Below are 21,069 nucleotides of genomic sequence, written 5' to 3' on the forward strand. Positions count from 1 at the left end.
ATCCAGCACTTCCTCCTCTATCATATGAGCATTTTGCAAGATGTCACCATCTATTTCCCCACATTCTATATCTTCCATGTCCTTTTCCACAGTAAATACTGATGCAAAATACTCATTTAGTATCTCCCCCATTTCCTGCAGCTCCACACAAAGGCCGCCTTGCTGATCTTTAAGGGGCCCTATTCTCTCCCTCATTACCCTTTTGTCCTTAATATATGTGTAAAAACCTTTGGATTCTCCTTAATTCTATTTGCCACAGCTATCTCATGTCCCCTTTTTGCCCTCCTGATTTCCCTCTTAAGTATACTCCTACTGCCTTGTACTCTTCTAAGAATTCACTCGACCTATCCTGTCTATACCTTACATATGCTTCCTTCTTTTTCTTAACCAAACCCTCAATTTCTTTTGTCATCCAGCATTCCCTACACCTACCCGCCTTTCCTTTCACCCTAACTTTCTCTGGATTCTCGTCATCTCATTTCTGAAGGCTTCCCATTTTCTAGCCACTCCTTTGCCTGTGAACATCTGCCCCCAATCAGCTTTTGAAAGTTCTTGCCTAATGTCATCAAAATTGGCCTTTCTCTAATTTAGAACTTCAACTTTTAGATCTGGTCTATCCTTTTCCATCACTATTTTAAATCTAATAGAATTATGGTCGCTGGCCCCAAAGTGCTACCCCACTGACACCTCAGTCACCTGCCCTGTCTTATTTCCTAAGGGTAGGTCAAGTTTTGCACCTTCTCTTGTAGGTACATCCACAAACTGAAACAGGAAATTTTCTTGTACATGCTTAACAAATTTCTCTCCATCTAAACTCTTAACACTATGGCATTCCCAGTCTATGTTTGGAAAGTTAAAATCCCCGACCATAACCACCCTATTATTCTTACAGATAGCTGAGATCTCCCTACAAGTTTGTTTCTCAACTTCCCTCTGACTATTAGGGGGTCTATAATACAATCTCAATAGGGAGATCATCCCTGTCTTATTTCTCAGTTCCACCCAAATAACTTCCCTGGATGTATTTCTTGCCTTTCTATCCTTCCTGTAGCATTTGTATCTTGTCCATCCCTGAGCCATGTCTCTGTAATTGCTATGATATCCCAGTCCCATGTTCCTAACCATGTCCTGAGTTCATCTGTCTTCCCCGTTAGGCCCCTTGCATTGAAATAAATGTAGTTTAATTTATTAGTCCAATATTGTCCCTGCCTGCCCTGACTGTTTGAGTCGCTTCTGTTCTCAACTGTACCAGCCGCAGATTAAAATCTTTCCTCACTATTTCCCTGGGTCCCACAACCACCACCACCACAACCTGCACCCTCCCCCCAACGTACTAGTTTAAATTCTCCCAGGCAGCTCTAGCAAGTCTCCCTGCCAGCATATTAGTCCCCTTCAAATTTAGGTGTGATCCGTCCTCTTTGTACAGGTCACTTCTACCCCAAAAGAGATCCCAATGATCCAAAAATGTGAATCCTTCTCCCATACACCAGCTCCTCAGCTATGTATTCACCTGCTCTATCCTCCTATTCCTCCCCTCACTAGCTCGTAGCACCGGGAGTATTCCAGATATTACTACTCTCGAGGACTTCCCTTTCAAATTCCTGCCTAACTCTCTAATTTCCCTTCAGAATCTCAACCTTTTCCCTTCCTGTCATTGGTTCCAATGTGTACAACAATGTTTTGCTGGTCCTTCTCCCTCTTGAGAACATTCTGCACCCTCTCTGAGACATCCTTGATCCTGGCACCAGGGAAGCAACACACCATTCTGATTTTTCGCTGCTGGCCACAGAAACGTCCGTCTTTACCTCGGACTAGAGAATCCTCTAACACAATTGATCTCTTGGAACCCGACCTACTCCTCGTTGTATTGGAACCAGTCTCAATACCAGCATTCTTGTTTGAAATGGGGATAGCCACAGAAGAATCCTGCACTAGCTGCCTACCTCTCTTACCTTTCCTGGAGTTAACCCATCTATGTGACTGTACCTGAGACTTTTCCCCCTTCCTATAACTGCCGTCCATCACATACTGTTGCTGTTGAATATTCCTCATTGCTTTTAGCTGTCTCTCCAACCGATCTGATAAGATTTGCAAGCAACAACATTTATTGCAGATATAATCCTCAGTAGCCCTTACACTCTCTTTAAACTCCCACATCTGACAAGCAGCACAGATCACTCTACTAAAGGCCATTTTTGCTCTGTCACAATCTACAGACCCAGAAAATAACACCGTCTTATTCCTCTACAAAACAGTGCTCCAGGTTAAATTAATAGTTATGGCTTATATTTTAAGTTTAATCAAGAGACATATCTCAAAAACATAATCAAGAAAGAACCCACTTTACTCACTACTGTAGACTTTCTGTAGGTCACACTTAAAACAATACACTTATCTGATTCTGTGCTGTGCACTTCACCCAAACTCCAAGATCAGTTATGAGTTTCACTGTTTGTTAATTTTTCCAGATACACTCTGAAGTCCAGCGATACATGAATTCAAACAGAAAAGGCAGTTCTGTGCATTGTGGTATCAGTTTCTTTCTCTCTCTCTCTCTCTCTCTCTCTCTCTCCTGCACTGACCTCACCATGTGCTTCCTTTGTCTGTTCTTATCTCTTTTACTACTGCTGCTGTTTGGACTTTTTTTCCCAAAGTTCCAAAACAATGCAACAGTATATAAAACAATAATTACTGTTCCTAGAGTTCAAGGAAATCACCTCCAGCACCTAAAATACCTCAAAAAAGCAGCTGTTACAGCCAGAAATTTTTACCATCCTCCAACTTAGATTGCCCTGCACCAACATTAAGCAGAGAAAAGGAAGGAAACACACCCAATATACAAGAAATGAAAGCACTTGAAAAATGAAAAAAAAATTGTTGTCCTACCTGCAGACAAAGGAATCTTGACTACAATCAAAGAGACTACATTGAAAAAGCAAACGCACTACTTGCAGATACCAACACTTATCAACAAGTGGCGACAGACCCAACCCCACAACTAGAGAACCGAATCATAGCCCTACTCAAAGAAATTCAGAAATCTGGAGAAATAAGTAAGTCCGACTTCCAAAAAAATGAAACCAGATGAATCCAACACACCACGCTTCTACAGATTACACAAAATTCACAAACCGGCCCCCCCTCAAACCCATAATCTCTCTACCTGGAACTGGCTAAGGAGCTGCACCAAAGATTAAACACTTAGTAGAAGACTCACGTCACTTTATCACTCCACCCAAGAATTCCTGAGGACCAAAGACACCAGATAGAAGAGGATGAAATAATGGTCCCCTTTGATGTAACAGCCCTGTTCACATCAATCAACATCAACCTGGCTAAGGAAACACTGACTACACTATGAGAAGACCCAATGACACATACACCAAATACCATTAACTTCATCAGCAAGGGCAGTAGCGTCAAGCTGGTGGACCTATGCCTTACCACCCACTTCACCTTCAACAACAAAACCTACAGACAAACCAACGGAACACCGTTGGGATTTCCGATATCAGGGTTCTTAGCAGAGACAGTAATGCAGCGACTCAAACAAATAGCTCTGCCAACTATCCAACCCAAACTCAATGTTGAGTTCAGAAGGCAGTAAAGCACCTAAACAGCTTGCATGGGGCTTCACTAAATACTGCAAAAGACTTAAGACAGAATTTTGAGCATTAGACCAATACGGTGTATTGATATAGAAAGCAACTGGAAGATTAGAGTCATACTTGCAGACTGAGTGAAGATATTCCACAAAACGGTCACCCTATCTCCATTTTGTCTGCTTGACATAGAGGATTTATAATAATGGTGCTTTTCCAAAGTGGATTACCTCTCGAAAAATTATTAAAAGATGTTAATAAAACAAAGATGTACTAATACTTACATCATGTCACTGATGATAGCTGTGGCAGGTGCAGTTTAAAATGATGAAATACAAGTAGTGTGAAAATATATGAGGATATAAAACATTGATTTAAACATGAATTCTTATTTTCATATTACACAATCTCACATTATTGGACAACCTGCAGCCAAATAAAGTCAGAATAAATTTGGTGAATCAAAGTGGCACTAGATTTGTAAGGAAACACCAAAACTCACAGAGCATATGTATTAGATATATGACTAAAAACTACAGAATCCAGAAACATGAATGCCATGCTTGTACAGAGAAGACTGGACAAAAGAATTTACCTTTCACACAAGTGGGTTTGTTGACAGTGTTCTTTGTTCCTAAACCTAGTTGACCCCAATTGTTGCTCCCAAAGATATATAACTTGCCATTTTCTGTCAAAGAAAGAAATATTTTTGAACGTGTTTCTGAAAGCCGTACTTGATATTGTTGTGTTGTAAACACTGAAAAGCGAAAAGCCAGGTACTTGTCACCTGAATAGATGTTCGTCAAAACAAGCCCATCTACTTTTCCTAGAATCCCTACAGTGTGGAAACAGGCCAGTCGGTCTATCCAGTCCACATCAACACTCCAAAGAGTATTCCACCCAGACCCATCTTCCTCCCGTCTCTCTATAACCCCAGATCTCCCATGGCTAATGCACCCAGCCTGCACATCCCTGGACATTATGGGTAATTTAGCATGATCAATCCACCTAACCTGCACATTTTTGGACTGTACGAGGAAACCGGAGCATGAGGAAGAAACCTATGCAGACGTGGGCAGAACGTGCACACTGCACACAGACAGTCATCCCAAGGCTGGAATCTCTCACAATGAGGTGCTGAGTTTATCAATGCAAGCAGTGTCATATTGATAGGACATATAATTATCTTCAGACTAGAACCAGAAAGAAAAACACATCATCTCTTTGAAAATAAGGTTGAGTCTTAGTGGAAGCCTGGGATAAAATAGCCAACAAATGTACATGAGCATACAAACAGATGAATTAGAAGGAGAAAGCCATTCATTTCCTTCAGCTCAGTCATTCAGTAAAGTCATGGCTGATCAAATTGTAACCTCAAATCCATATTCCTGTTGATCTCTGATAAATAATTTTTCTTGTTTAAAAAGAATCTACCTCTGCTTTTAAACCATTCAAGGACTCTCCTTCCACTACCTTCTCAGGAAGAGAACTCCAAAGATTCAAACTTTAGAAAAAAGTCACTTCATTACTGTTTTAAATGATTTTTAAACAGAGACCCTAGTTCTAGGTCCTCCCATAACAGAAAACATCTTCACATCCACCATGTCAATTCTCCTTTGGATCTCTATACTTCAATGAAGTTGTTTCTTACTCTTCTAAACTGCAAATACAAGCCTAGCCTGTCCAACCTTTCTTCATAAGTCAACACCCCATTCAAGATGATGGACTAGAAAACCTTCTCTGAACTGCTTCAAATGTGTTTACAAACTTCCTTAAATAAGGTAGATAGTACTGCGCACTATCAATACTTGATTAGCTCCTTAGGATTTGCTGTCCCTGCAGATTAACTTTTGTGATTCATGTAGAAGGGTACCCAGATTCTCTGCATCTCAGAGCTCTGCAATCTCTTACCATGTAGATAAGTCTTTTTTTATTCTTTCTGCCAAAGTAAACAATTTCACATTTTCACGTTTGACACTATTTGCTAGATCTTTGCCCCCCTTACTTAACCTGCATATATCACTTTGTAGCCTCCTTATGTCCTCTTCACATTTACTTTCACACCTAACTTGCTGTAGTCAGCAAATTTGGCAACTGGACCTTCCACTTCTTCATCCAATAGTCTACATAAATTGTACACAGATGAGGCCCAAGTACTCATCCCAGTGGCACACCACTCATTACAATTGGCCTGCCTGAAAAAGACCCATATATGCCTATTCCCTGCTTCATGTTAACTTGCCAATTCTCTTTTCAAGTCAATATGCTACCCTTACACCATGAGCTTTTCTTTTTCAGAATAACTTTTGTTGGGGCACTGTTTATCTGGAAATATCATCTGCATTTTTATCTTTACAAAGAATGCTGCAGCCGTCAAAATCTAGCTTTATTTCTGTGACCCATATCTGTTGCACTAACTCAATGATTGATGCAAAGCAATTCTTCCCATCTTTGTGGTCAGGGAAATAAATAAATTGAAACCAACGACTTACCAGTTACAAACGCAGTGTGCTCATCCCCACAACTGATTGAGATAGCTTTGTCATTTTTTAGCCAGAACTTGCTGGGAACGTTGTCTGAGAATTTGCTTTTACCAAATGTAAAAATAGCTCCAGAATCTGAAAGTAACAAAATTACATGAACTACTTGTTTTTAATCAATGTGCTTTAATGCTGGCATGGAATGAATTAATTTTCCAAAATGTACAAATTAGTAGTAGCAACCAGAATCTAAAAAGATCTATACTAATGGCCCAAGATGCTCCTATACTTTATTATCTTCCTTAAATTTTGTAATTGTCATTTATATGCATTACCATTGGTGTGATGGCTGTGCCCACTGATTGGAAATGGTCTGCTTGAGACAGCTTTTGGTAGCAAAGGGCGAGATCAGGAAGACAGCAGTAAAGCTGATTGTCAAGTTCTTTATGTTTTTAGGATGGTTTTCAAAGTCAAGGAAAATTTCAATGCTGTTGCAATTCAAATGTCAAGCTTGTGAGCACTTACCATGCAAAACCACAAGAAATGGTTTAAACGCTTTGGAAAAACTGCTTGGTTGAGCTTGCCATCTAAACATCTGTCTGTCTTTTCTAAACTTCTTTGAGAAGTTTCTGTCACCTTTCCACTATATCTGTTACAGATTTTTTTTTCCATTCCATCTGTTACCTTCTTCTCTAATAACCTTTCACAACAGGACATGAGCTGTAGAAACGAGGACCTGAACAGAAGAAAGGAGGAAGCTAACAATAAAGCTAGCAATGAGGAGATAGCCCCAGGACGTTGCTCAAAGCTGTGGGCTGAGAAAAGTGCCAGGCAATATAAGTGAACATGATATGCCTTCTTCACACAAGACCTGATAATAGTCGAGAAGAAGCATATTGACTGTTGTTAGAATGGCAGATCTCAGTGAGAACTATGGACTTTGCATTGGTGGATGTGGGAACATATCAAAGCTGACAGAAAACAAGACTTTTTTAAAAATCTGTGCTGGTTATCCAACATCTATTCACAGTGGCATGCAATGGGTGGCCAAGATGTCTGAACTATACATTAAACCTATTTAGTTAAAACATGAAGACATTGAGAGAAAACATATAGAATTGTTCAGTTGGGAGCCAACTAGCACAATGAGAACAGGCATAATGAATAAGCAAGCACTGGTGCAAATTAGGACATGGAGCAGAATTATGGATGACCTCATGTTTATGAGGGTTGGAAGATAGGAAGCCAGTTAGGAGTGTATTGTAAGAGACAAGTTCACCAGCAGTAAACCCCAAGATGAAAAATGCAGCAACAGATAAGCTGAAGGAAGCAGCGAAACTGGCAATACTGTGGAGGAGGATTAGGCATTCTTCAGAAGGTATAGGCTGGTGGTTCATCTCACCAGTTAATGTAATTGCCTTGATTGCAAATAGACTTAAACAGTTTCCAGAAAGAGATGGTGTCAATGGCCATGAAATGGAAATTGGATTCAGGACAAAAGGCAATGGCTTTGGTCTTCCCAAAATTTATTGGAGGGAAGCTTCTGCTCATCCAGTATTGAGCGGTGAACAAGTAGTCAGAAAATTTAGAGATCTTGAGGCAAAAAAAAACTGAAGAAAATTTTCAAGCACAATTTGCAAGGATAGGTTCTGAACATTGCATTCCTGTTTACATAATTTATCTATTGCTTTGCCTTGCATCCCGTACTTTCTCCAAATATTACTGTCTTTTGTCTCACTAATGATGAGCTCTATTTTTCTTTTTTCCATTCATCTACCGGAATCAAAACCTAGAAAAAAAAAGGTGGATGAATAGGCAGCATGAAGCCAGATGGTAGAGGCTTCTGCAGACCCTTTCATTTTCCTTGTTAGTTTCTCAGAAACTGGTACTTCAGATATTCACATCCTATTTCATTCACCCCAACATCTCCCTCCCAAACAATAATCTCACTATTCCTCACCCTACAGTGGAGTCATTTGCCAGCGCCGACCTCACACTTCGCTCCCGGCCATAAACTACTGTCAGACTAATTCTTCAGTGCTTCTGTTTCCTGATTGACAATTTTCCTTCTGGCTTTTTACTGCCATAGACAATGGCTTTTACTTTCATATTTGGATGCTAAAAGCACAAGCTGCATTTAATTGGTACAGGTAAAAACAGTGTCATGAGGTGTGCTTTAAAAATAACAGGCAATCCAAGAACTGAATGAAATAGCAGGGAGTCAAGTAGGAACAGAAATAGCAAGCAATGAAACATGGCACAATAATTTAGTCTACTAGGAGAATAAGCAGGTGGCTAATGAGGTGGGTGATGAACTATTTAAATTGATAAATTCAAAGTGAAATGCTTAACTGAAATTGAGTAAAAATGACAAGCAGTAGATAGAGCTCAAGATCAGTTAGAAAACACAACTGGGTGATTGAACTCAGCTGCATTGAACAACCGGTTCGTGCAACCCTGACAATAACAACTATTTACTTACAGGTTTCTATTATAAATATTTATAAAGCATTTCCATGTTAAATATTTAACAGGGAAGATGTTACTTAAACTCATGGCACAGAACATATGATTTGTAGGCAGACAGATGTAGATTTCATCTTCTGTAAGTTTCATTATACACAGAATGGACATGCTTAGATGCAATGTGAAGGTGAAAATATGTGATCTTACTGATTAGAGGAAATTGTGTTAAGAATTGCATCAAGGTTGTGATCAGTCTGGTTTCATCTCAGACAGTTGTCAGGGAGAGGGATGAAGTCAGTAGTGACGGACTGAAGTTTGCAGGAGAGAGTGAGGTCTGCAGATGCTGGAAATCAGAGTCGAGAGCATGTGGTGCTGGAAAAGCACAGCAGGTCAGGCAGCAGGAGAATCGACATTTCAGGCAGGAGCCCTTCATCAGGAATGAGGCTGGAAGCCTTGGTGGTGGAGAGATAAATGGGGTGTGGGGGAGGGGGGGGGTGGGGGGGGGGTTGGGTGCTGGGGAGAAGGTAGCTGAGCGCGCAATAGGTAGATGGAAGTAGAGGTGAAGGTGATAGGTCAGAGAGGAGGGTGGAGTGGATGGGTGGGAAGGAAGATGGACAGGAGGGACAGGTCATGGGGTCAGTGCTGAGCTGGAAGGTTGGAACTGGGGTAAGATGGAGGGAGGGGAAATGAGGAAACTGGTGAAGTCCACATTGAAGCCATGGGGTTGAAGGGTCCCAAGACGGAAGGAGGCATTCTTCCTCCAGGCGTCGGGTGGTGAGGGAGTGGCGGTGGAGGAGGCCCAGGACCTGCACGTCCTCGGCAGAGTGGGACGGAAGAGTTGAAATGTTTGGTCACAGGGCGGTGGGGTTGATTGGTGCAGGTGTCCTGGAAATGTTTTCTGAAGCGCTTTGCGAAAAGGCGTCCAATCTCCCTAATGTAGAGGAGACCATATTGGGAGCAATGGATACAATAAATGACAAGTATGGAAGTGCAGGTGAAACTGTGATGGATATGGCAAGGTGCTTTGGGGCCTTGGACAGAGGTGAGGGGGGAGGTGTGGGCACAAGTTTTGCAATTCTTGTAGTGGCAAGGGAAGGTGCCAGGTGGGGATGGTGTGTTGTCAGGGGGCGTGGACCTGACCAGGTAGTCGCAGAGGGAACAGTCTTTACGGAAAGTGGATAGGGGTGGGGAGGGAAATACATCCCTGGTAGTGGGGTCCATTTGTAAGTGGCGGAAATGCTGGCGGATGACGCAATTTTCGCGGAGATTGGTGAAAAGGAAGGTGCCGACTGTGGGGGGGGTGGGGAATTCTGTCTTTGTTGCAGTTGGAGGGTTGGGTTTCAAGAACTGAGGTCAGGACGTGGATGAGATACCACATGGGGGGGGGTGGAATTCCGGTCTTTTAAGGAAACGGCCATTTGGTGTGTTCTGTGTGGAACTGGTCCTCCTGGGAGCAAATGTGGTGGAGACAAAGGAATTGGGAATACAGATAGCATTTTTGCAGAAGGTAAGGTGGGAGGAGATGTAATCTAGGTAGCTGTGGGAGTTGGTGGGTTTGTAAAAAATGTCAATGTCAAGTCAGTCGTTATTGATGGAGATGGAGAGGTCCAGGAAGGGTAGGGAGGTGACAGAGATGGTCCAGGTGAATTGAAGGTCAGGGTGGAATGTGTTGGTGAAGTTGATGAACTGTCGACCTCCTCGTGGGAGCATGAGGTGGCACTATTGCAGTCATCAATGTAGTGGAGGAAAAGGTGGGGAGTGGTGCTGGTGTAACTCTGGAAGATGGACTGTTCTACGTAGCCAAAAAAGAGACAGGCATAGCTGGGGACCATGCGGGTGCTCATGGCTAAGCCTTTCATCTGGAGGAAGTGGGAGGATTCGAAAGAGAAATTGTTGAGGGTGAGGACCAGTTCAGTCAAACAAATAAAAGTGTCAGTGGAAGGGTACTGGTGGGGACTTCGGGAGAGGAAGAAACAGAGGGCTTGGAGGCCCTGGTCATGACAGATGGAGATGTAGAGGCACTGGACATCCATGGTGAAGATGAGGCATTGGGGGCCAGGGAAACGGAAGTCTTCAAAGAGGTAGAGGGTGTGAGTGGTGTTCCAAACCTATGTGGGGAGTTCCTGGGCTAGGGGGAATAGGACAGTTTCAAGGTAGGTGGAGGTGAATTTGGCGGGGCAGGAGCAGGCTGAGACGATGGGTCAGCCGGAGTAGTCAGACTTGTGGATCTTGGGTAGGCGGTAGAATCAGGTGATGCGGGGTTCCCGAACTATGAGGTTGGGAGGTGTCGGTGGGAGATCCCCTGAAGTTACGAGGTATTGTATGGTATAGGCGATGATGGGTTGGATCTCCTGAGGTGACTGAAGTTTACAGTCAGGACTGAAGATGACAGTTATTTCAATATTTAACAGGAGTAAATTTCTGCACACTGAGTACTGAATATTTAATAAACAGTCTGATCAATAAGCAACCATGACATCAAGAGAACTGATGTTAAAGTAGTGCTGGCATTGTGAGTATAAATGTGAAAATTAACACTGCTTTCAGATGCAGAATGTTCCAGGATCAAACCATGAAAAATGCATTTACAGTAAATTATCCTGCAACTTTAAAATTGCAGTTACTGACTGATTTCGGGACCTATCATATGTACTGTCTTTTTGTCTCCCTATATAGAATTCCCCTTAATCCATAATAGATGCATCAGACTTGATAAATCATGGCCTTAAAGAGAAAGGTAATTTGAATAGGATTCCTTCTCAGATGCTCAGGCGAAAGCTATAATAAAATCTCGTCGACCACAAATTTGCCGTCAACAGAATTAAGATTTCAGTTGCTCAACTGTGCATATTGCTAAAGAACATATTGGCCAACAAAATGCATACATGGATCTTTGATTTCTCTTCAGTAGAATGTAAACATGCCAATAAAGTTCGGTCACTGGGGGGGATTAAAAAAAGCCAAATTTGCATGCAGGCTCATCACAAGTGAAACATCCCAATGTGCTTTAGCAGGCATTTAATTGCTTTGAAGTGCAGTCACTGTTGTTAAGCAAACACAGCAACCATTCTGCATCAGCTAGATTAACAACCTGTGTTACAAGCTAACCTGTATTTTCTTTCTTTAAAAAAAACTCATACCAGATAACATAAGAATAGTCCTATACGCCAAGGACTTCATGTTATCCTCAACCTCAAGTTATTAACTATTGCTTGATTTTATTAATAAGTACATCAACCAGTTCTTTTTTCTCTAAACAAGTTAAAAACAAGGGAGCACTGAACTCAGCTGTCTTATTTTTAAAGTCATAGAGATGTATAGCACTGAAACAGACCCTTCGGTTCAACTCGTCAGGTTAGATATCCTAACCTAATCTAATCCCATTTCCCAGCACTTGGCCCATTTCCATCTAAACCCTTCCTATTCATATACCCATACAGATGTCTTTTAAATGTCGTAATTTTACCAGCCCCCACCACTTCCTCTGACAGCTCATTCCATTCACACACCAACCCTCTGAATGAAAAAGTTACCCCTTGGGTCCCTTATATATCTTTCCCCTCTCACCCTAAACCTCTGCTCTCTAGTTCTGGACTCCCACACCCTAGGGAAAAGACCTTATCTATTTATCCTATCTATGCCCCTTATGATTTTATGAACTTCTAGAAGGTCATCCCTCAGCCTCTGACACTCCAGGGAAAACAGCCCCAGCCTATTCAATCTCTCCCTGCAGCTCAAACTCGCCAACCTTGGCAACATCTCTGTAAATCTTTTCTGAACCCTTTCAAGTTTTGCAATATCCTTCCGAAGTCAATCTATTCAGATGTGTTATGACATATCTGGTGCATGCCTAGGCCTCCTGTCTCAGAGGTAGAAACACTACCACTGCATCACAAGAACACCCTTTTAACCAATATATTAGCAGGCAATACAAATGGCAATATTGTGATTGCAACCTTTCAGCAAAGTGCTAAGAATTGCCCAAATTAGGGAGTTAAGTAAACAGTGCTTGTGTATTAGTGGAAAGAGATCTTTGATTTTTCAAACTATTAACTCATTAGAAAATGATTATTACTAAAGTACAGGGAAATAAACTAGCTGCTCAGTGAGTACATTCATTTACAACTAAGTAGTATTCAACAAGGATAAATACCATTCTGCAGTTGATAGGAGTCAAGGGTGTGGTGCTGGAAAGACATAGCAGGTCAGGCTGCATCCGAGCAGGAGGATCGACATTTCGGGCATAAGCCCTTCATCAGGTGAAAGGGAACAATAGTTGATAACTCACGATTCTTGCTCATGTTTGACCTACGAATGGTGCAGCTGACTCAAGCAGCCGAGTGACCTACTTCTGCTCCTAATTTGGACATTCATAATGACCCAAGTTTGTTAATAGCCATTAAATACTTACAACATTGTATATCTACTAACATAGTGCCATTGTTGTTAATAAGTGGATATAAGCATTATCCATTAGCACAAAAAATAAAAGAGACTACAGTAATATCATAAATTAGAAACACAGTCAGCTTAGTCACAATGAGTACTCATTTCAAACATTTATTTTTAATATCTGTGTAATCTATAGAACAATATGCACTTTATTTCCAGAAAATATACACTTCTGCTAACGCAACAGTTGAGGAGAGGGACTTCCATGGAGTAACATAAGTTCTGTGGATGTGGCAGAGGAGGGGAGCAAGGCAGGGTTCAGGTTTTTTTTAGTAATGAATGATTTCAAAACTACTATTTTACAGAAAACAATGACAAGCAAAATATTAATAACTATGCTAAAAAAGATAATCTTGGCCTTTGGAAAAGATGAATTTTGTTTAACATTTGTTCCCACTTTACAAAACTACCTAAAAACTAAGATCAACATTCATTCAATCTTGTACGTTTGTCAAATTCTGTAGAAAATATTCTTCCTGTCAAATAATTTGTCACAAGTTCAGGAAAAACAACAAAAATATGCTGTGCCTTAAACTGATGCAGGTCGTCGTTACGTTCTGCGGTCTAAGGATCCCATTCTGGGATATGACTGCAAAAGTGATCTGCTTAATGCGTAAGCCTGAATAGCAAAGTGCTTAATTATGAGGACTAGGCATCCACAACTGATTCTTTCCTCGTCTAATGTATACTAAAACAAATTTTCTAGCAAGAATCATTACAGAACACACTGAAATATGAACACAAGATGAATAACCCCTACTGCTCCAAGACAGGATTGTAAGGTTACAATTATGGAAAAGAGAGATAACATGGAAGAATGAAATTACATGGAAGGTCCCATCAAATTCCATTTATGTCAAAAGACAATGTAGCTCAGTGGGGATATTGTTGATAGTCAACTAGGACTCACTGCTGAGATGACAGCATATGTATTGATAAAATTAAGGGGTAGGATAAGAATCTGGCCAGGAAAGCATCAAAACAGTCAAATCTGCAAGTGGCAAAGGCATAATGCACAGCAGTCCTGATGAAGGGCTTATGCTTGAAACGTCGACTCTCCTGCTCCTCGGATGCTGCCTGACCAGCTGTGTTTTTCCAGTACTACACTCTTGGAATTTGATCTCCAGCATCTGCAGAGCTCACTTTCTCCCAGCAGTTTTAGTGACAAATTACTGGGAAAGAGACAGAGGTGAAAGTAAGCAACCTGATAGAAAGGATGTGAAGCTGGGACTTCAGTTCAAAATCAAACAGGAACCAAGATAAAAATTGGTTGATGAAGCCTGACAACCATCTAGATGGGGAATAAAATCCATGGCAGGTCAACAGTCTTTGACAGTGGATGATGGCTTAATTTTTTCCAAGTTTGATTTGAAGAAATTCTGAATCTTACAACACTAGATTCTGGAATAGTAGTCCTGCAGCATAGAGAGAGTAGATGATTTAGAAGACTTTGGGAAGAAACAGTGCTGCACATCAGCTAACATGGGAGACATTAAACAATTGTGAAGTTAGAATGGGGATCCGGAAGCACAGGGTGAGTCCAACAGATGAGTAAAATGAGGATAATGGTAAAAGACTGGAGGACATTACAGATCAAATGAGTAAACACATGACAAAGAATACTCAATGGCAGAAGTGTGAAAGGATGCAAATTGGAAGACAGATTGAAGAGGAGCAAAACAAAATGTTACAAAATAAAAAGAGAAAAGAAAGATCAAGAGGTTCTCAAACAAATTTTACAACTAATAGGACAAATCAACAAAGCATACATGTTTTTGGATCAGAAGCCAAGAGCACAAAATCAAGCAAATTATGCTGAGTCTTTATCAACAATTGGCTAGAGATCGAGTAAGGGTCCAATTCCAGATAATATATTTGCGTTGCAAAATTCTATGACTTAACAGAAGTGCACGAAAAAGGGTTCACACTGGAAGTACGTCTCACCCTCCTCTCCAGTCCACCCCCCATTCCTTCTCCCACCAACCCCCCATCTCATTCCATTCCCCCATCTCCCTCCAGTCTCCCCCAAACCATCCATTCCCCCATCCTCCATCCCCCTCCATTCCCCCATCTCCCTCCATCCCCCCATCCTCCAGCCTCCATCCCCCCCATCTCCCATCTCCCTCCAACCCTCCATTCCCCTCCATCCCCCTCCATTCCCTCCATCTCCCTCCATCCCCCTCCATTCCCTCCATCCCCTCCATCCCCCTCCATTCCCTCCATCCCCCCATCCCCCCATCTCCCTCCATCCCCTCCATCCCCCTCCATTCCCTCCATCCCCTCCATCCCCCTCCATTCCCTCCATCCCCCTCCATTCCATCCATCCCCCCCCATTCCATCCATCCCCCCATCTCCCTCCATCCCCTCCATCCCCCTCCATCCCCTCCATCCCCCTCCATTCCCTCCATCCCCCTCCATTCCCTCCATCCCCCTCCATTCCCTCCATCCCCCTCCATTCCCTCCATCCCCCTCCATCCCCCTCCATCCCCCTCCATTCCCTCCATCCCCCTCCATTCCCTCCATCCCCCTCCATCCCCTCCATTCCCCTCCATTCCCTCCATCCCCCTCCATTCCCTCCATCCCCCCATCTCCCTCCATCCCCCCATCTCCCTCCATCCCCCCATCTCCCTCCATCCCCCCATCTCCCTCCATCCCCCCATCTCCCTCCATCCCCCCATCTCTCTCCATCCCCCCATCTCCCTCCATCCCCCCATCTCCCTCCATCCCCCCATCTCCCTCCATCCCCCCATCTCCCTCCATCCCCCATCTCCCTCCAACCCCCTCCATTCCCTCCATCCCCCCATCTCCCTCCATCCCCCTCCATTCCCTCCATCCCCCTCCATCCCCCCATCTCCCTCCAACCCCCCATCCCTCCATCCCCCCATCTCCCTCCATCCCCCTCCATTCCCTCCATCCCCCTCCATTCCCTCCATCCCCCTCCATTCCCTCCATCCCCCATCTCCCTCCATCCCCCCATCTCCCTCCATCCCCCCATCTCCCTCCATCCCATCTCCCTCCATCCCCCCATCTCCCTCCATCCCCCATCTCCCTCCATCCCCCTCCATTCCCTCCATCCCCCATCTCCCTCCATCCCCCCATCTCCCTCCATCCCCCATCTCCCTCCATCCCCCCATCCCTCCATCCCCCTCCATTCCCTCCATCCCCCTCCATTCCCTCCATCCCCCTCCATTCCCTCCATCCCCCTCCATTCCCTCCATCCCCCTCCATTCCCTCCATCCCCCTCCATTCCCTCCATCCCCCTCCATTCCCTCCATCCCCCTCCATCTCCCATCTCCCTCCAACCCCCCATCCCTCCATCCCCCTCCATTCCCTCCAACCCCCCATCCCCCTCCATTCCCTCCAACCCCCCATCCCCCTCCATTCCCTCCATCCCCCCATCTCCCCCCATCTCCCTCCAACCCCCCATCCCCCTCCATCCCCCTCCATCCCCCATCCCCCCCCATCTCCCTCCATCCCCCCATCTCCCATCCCCCATCCCCCTCCATCCCCCATCCCCCATCCCCCATCCCCCTCCATATCTTCTCCTCCTCCTCCTCCTCCTCCCCGAGCTATCCCCGGCCGCTCGCTAAGCTCTGCTCTGGAATCCCAGCTGGTCCCTCCAGCCTGCCCCGCTACTTCACTGTAACTCTTCACCCACCGGGCTTTAATGTCCCAGTGTGACAGACAGACTCACCCGGCACCTCCTCTCCCTCGGGCTCAGGCCCCGCCGCCATTTCTCTAGCCACCGGCTCCGGAGCTCGCGAGGAGGGCGCGGGGGCGGGGCACCAACCCGGAAGTAAACAAACCGGCCTGCCATTGACAACCGAACAAAGACCCGCCTCGGCAGTGGCACCCCGCGGTCGCGCGGCTGAACTGCAGCAGCCCGGGACGCCAGCGCCGCTCAGAGGTCACACCCGGGATCGCAGCTGCCAATTTTGCTGCCTCTCCAAAACCCTGCGAGTGACAGGCGGGAATAAGTGTCTGTTTTGTTATTTCTGTTGAGAGCGTAGCAACTGGAAAGGCTGAACTCAGAGAATCAGTAATTAAGTGCTGAGATTAGGGAAACGTACAGCAGGTTGCTGGAACAAACGCAGAGTGCAGCCCCTGTGGACAAAATTTAGAGATTTGGACTGGGGTGTACAAAGTTAAAAGTTGTGTGATTTTTAACCTGTGGACAAAGCAAGTGTTGACTTTTCAAGTCCAGTACGACTTCTTCAGAACTGGAAGGAGATGTAGCTCTGATAGCGAGTTTTAACAAATACTTTATTCAATACTTTAGCAATATCTTGTGCATCTTTATAAGACTTTGCTGAGGCCACACTTACAGTATTACATTTAATTCTGGTTGCCACATTAAAGGAAGGATATGGAGATCTTGGAGAGGGCGTGAGAGAGGTTTACCAGGATGCTGCCTGTATTAAAGGGTAGGAGCTAGAAGGAGACACTAGCAAAACTCTCATTCTTTTCTCTGGAGCAGCAAAGGCTGAGGGGAGACTTGAAAGAAGTCTACAAAATTATGAGATACATAAAAGAGATTGACAGTCAGAATCTTTCAGGCTTTTGCCCGAAACGTCCGCTTCTCGGATGCTGCCTGACCTGCTGTGCTTTTCCAGCCCCATTCTAATCTAGAGTCTGATCTCCAACATCTGCACTCCTCACTTACGCCTAGTCAGAATCTTTTTCCCAGAGTTGAAATGTCTAATATGGCTGGGCATGTATTTAAGGTGAGGGATGAATTTGTTTTACACAGAGAGTGGTAAGAATCTGGAACTCACTGCCAGGGGTGGTGGTGGTGGAGGGAAATACGATAGAGACGTTCAAAGGTCTTTCAGATAAGCACATGATTGTGCAAGGAATTGAGGAATATGGACCAAGGGGGTGCAGATAGATGAGTTGAATTTGGTGTCATGTTTGGCATAACATCGTGGGCTGAAGAGCCCATTCCTGTGCTTTACAGTTCTATGTTCAATGCTAGAAGGGAGACAGAAAGCAATGAGGATGTACAAGCTGAAAGATTAAAAGGGGAATCCCGCCATCGGAGAGGACAGAAGTTCTTCAAGGTGGTCCAATCTAGAAGAGAAGTGGCAATGAATTAAACTTGAATAAAAGTAAATTACTGCAGATGCTGAGTTCTGAAGAAACTCGAAGCATTCACTCTGTTTCACTGTCCACAGGTGATGCCAGACCTACTGAATTTCTCAGTCTCTGTGTTTAGGTGGTTGGATGTAGCTTAAGTCTGACAAGATTCATATAAATTCAATTTTGTTTGCTCCATGTATTGTTACAAATGACTAACATTATAATTCCTGCAATTTAAATGTGCAACTTTTAGCTAGGAAGGTAAAATGTTAAATGAAAGCTAAGTGAGAAAAAACTTGGCTGGAGAAGATATACCATTCGCAGGATAGTCTGTGTTTACACAGATGTCCGAGGCAGAAATGTGTAGACAATTGTCTATTTTCCCCAAGTTTCTTAGTAGAGATGAGAGGTCTATAGTTAATTCAATAAATACTTTGGATAATTTATGCAATTCCCTGATCAAATAAGCAAATCAAATCCCTTTGTAACAAACAGGTTTCCTGGTGGAATCAGCAAGTCTAGACAGAGGGTCATTAACTCCACAATGGATGTAAATCATTCACGTGAGTCCCAGAACCGATATATTTTGTGTTGTAGGTAAATGTGAATTGATATAACTACTTATCAGACATCCCATAAAGATTTGTGGATTTACACTTAGCCTTAGTTGGCATTCTGAGTGGGGAGTTTTCTAAGGGATTTTTTTCAAGAAGGTGCTTTTTGTTGTTGGAACAAAAAGTAACCAAACTGTTGAGTTCTGAAGGAAGAAGGAACAAAGCGGTGTGGAGCAGTAGAATGATACATTATAAATCACCGGTGTCTCAGATTGTTGAAGTCACTGTACAGGAATTGTGAATGAAGTTCAGGGCATACTCGAGTTGGACATTGAAAGGCTATAGAGTCATAGAGATGTACAGCACAGAAAAAAATCCTTCGGTGCAACCCATCCATGCCGACCAGATATCCCAACCCAATCTAGTCCCACCTGCCAGCACTCGGTCCATAACCCTCCAAACCCTTCCTATTCATATACCCATCCTGATGCCCTTTGAATATTGCAATTTTACTAGCCTCCACCACTTCCTCTCACAGCTCACCTCTCACCACTTCCTCTCACGCGTACCACCCTCTGTGTGAAAAAGATGTCCCATAGATCTCTGATATCTTTCCCCTCTCACCCTAAAACTATGCCCTCTAGTTCTGGACTCCCCCAATCCAGAGAAAAGACCTTGTCTATTTATCTTATCTATGCCCCCCATGATTTTATAAACCTCTATAAGGTCACCCCTCAGCCTTTGACGCTCCAGGGAAAACAGCTCCAACCTATTCAGCCTTCCAAACCTGGCAACACCCTTGTAAATCTTATCTGAACCCTTTCAAGTTTCACAACATCTTTCCAGTAGGAAGGGGACCAGAATTGCATGCAATATTCCAACAGTGGCCTAACCAATGTCCTGTACAGATGCAACATGGCCTCCCAACTCCTGTACTCAACACTCTGACCAATAAAGGAAAGCATACCAACCACCTTCTTCACTATCCTATCTACCTGTGACTCCACTTTGAAGGTGCTATGAACCTGCACTCCAAGGTCTCTTTGTTCAGCAACCCACCCTAGGACCTTACCATTAAGTGTATAAGTCCTGCTAAGATTTGCTTTACCAAATGCAACCCCTCACATTTATCTAAATTAAACTCCATCTGCCACTTCTCAGCCCATTGGACCATCTAATCAAGATCCTATAGTGAAAAATGTGTAGAATTTGTCCCTAAGAAAGTTTATGAACTTCAAGAATATGGTAAGTAACTAAAGACTTTCTGGAGGAAATCCACATGGATTGTGACTGTGTTTTATTATGTTTTTCCATGTAGATATAATTCCCTAAGACAGTGTTTGTTAAATAGTCTTTGTTTTGCTTGATTCTTGAATAATAAAATTCATTTTTTTATAAATATAACAGTGAAATCTCATGGTTTCATGACTTCAGTAAATCATTGGGCATTTGAATTTGTCTTTAACTGTTAATGGTTCCTATAAACTTCATAACAATATGAATGGTTTGGATATAAACTCAGACTGAATGGTGTGCACATAAAATAAAAATATATGATTAAGTTAGTTCTTTAGAAGACAAAAATATTCACAGTACAGTATATTACACCACCAAGGAGCAATCAGAGAAGAAAGAGTGAAAAGGACAAAGATGAAATAAAGTATTCAGTTGGACTACAATTGCAGCTGGTGAAACATTTTTTGAACAGCTAAATCCATTTCACAAAATCTCACCTTTAACCCCTTTCACTAATTACCATTTCTTTTCATTGAATTAACAATCCACCTTACGTGTGAACTTTCAAGATATTCCAACTTGGCAACAATACCCAGGTTACATAGATGACCCCCCTTCAAGTATTGTACCCAGTTTTAGTCCATCCTTCTCAGGAAGTGACATAGGGAATCTCTAGATAAGGGCAACATGAATGACCCTACTCTACAAATTTAACAGTGAAGATATTTGATACTTCATTTGGATATACTGAGAATAAAAGAGAATCAGATCCAATCAGTTAGCTATTTGAACATATGGGAATTATAGTCAGCATTAATGGAATCCAGTAAAGCTGTGGCAAGGGGATATGCAGTGTATTTCCTGTTGAAGGTGACGTACAATTGTGCTTACTCTGATCATCTGAAATTTAGCAGATCTGCAGACTGCTGCACCCATAATAACCTTTAACTACACACCTTTACTGCAGGCCAGATTTCAAACATCTCTGAAACTTGAAGACAGCCACCATTTTTAAAGGAGTGGTACAGTGTTTAAAGAAAAGACTGAAGGATCCTATCCTGGCTGACCTACATAAAAAAAGGAAACTCATTTCAGTGTTTCTGCCTTACAAGTCTCATAAATTCCCTCCATGCCTTTCCACTCTGTGAAAAGATTTTCATATACTAACAGATCCTATAAACTCTTCATTTGCTCACATTG

The 21,069-nt window shown here is 43.1% G+C and overlaps 1 protein-coding gene across 2 annotated transcripts in view; it reads right to left on the minus strand.

Annotated features, from left to right (window-relative positions):
- LOC132820758 (X-linked retinitis pigmentosa GTPase regulator-like) overlaps nt 1–16,778 on the minus strand; it is a 100,013-nt gene extending 83,235 nt beyond the window's left edge. For both annotated transcript variants that reach the window (XM_060833045.1, XM_060833046.1), the window contains exons 1-3: nt 16,695–16,778; nt 6,095–6,220; nt 4,198–4,290 (exon numbers count right to left, since the gene is read on the minus strand). In XM_060833045.1, the coding sequence (XP_060689028.1) occupies nt 4,198–4,290; nt 6,095–6,220; nt 16,695–16,734 (259 nt within the window). In that variant the 5' untranslated portion in view covers nt 16,735–16,778. The remainder of the gene's footprint in view (nt 1–4,197; nt 4,291–6,094; nt 6,221–16,694) is intronic.
- Nucleotides 16,779–21,069: the final 4,291 nt, after the last annotated feature.

This window comes from Hemiscyllium ocellatum, chromosome 12, assembly GCF_020745735.1.
Source record: "Hemiscyllium ocellatum isolate sHemOce1 chromosome 12, sHemOce1.pat.X.cur, whole genome shotgun sequence".
In the NCBI taxonomy this organism is placed as follows: Eukaryota; Metazoa; Chordata; class Chondrichthyes; order Orectolobiformes; family Hemiscylliidae; genus Hemiscyllium; species Hemiscyllium ocellatum.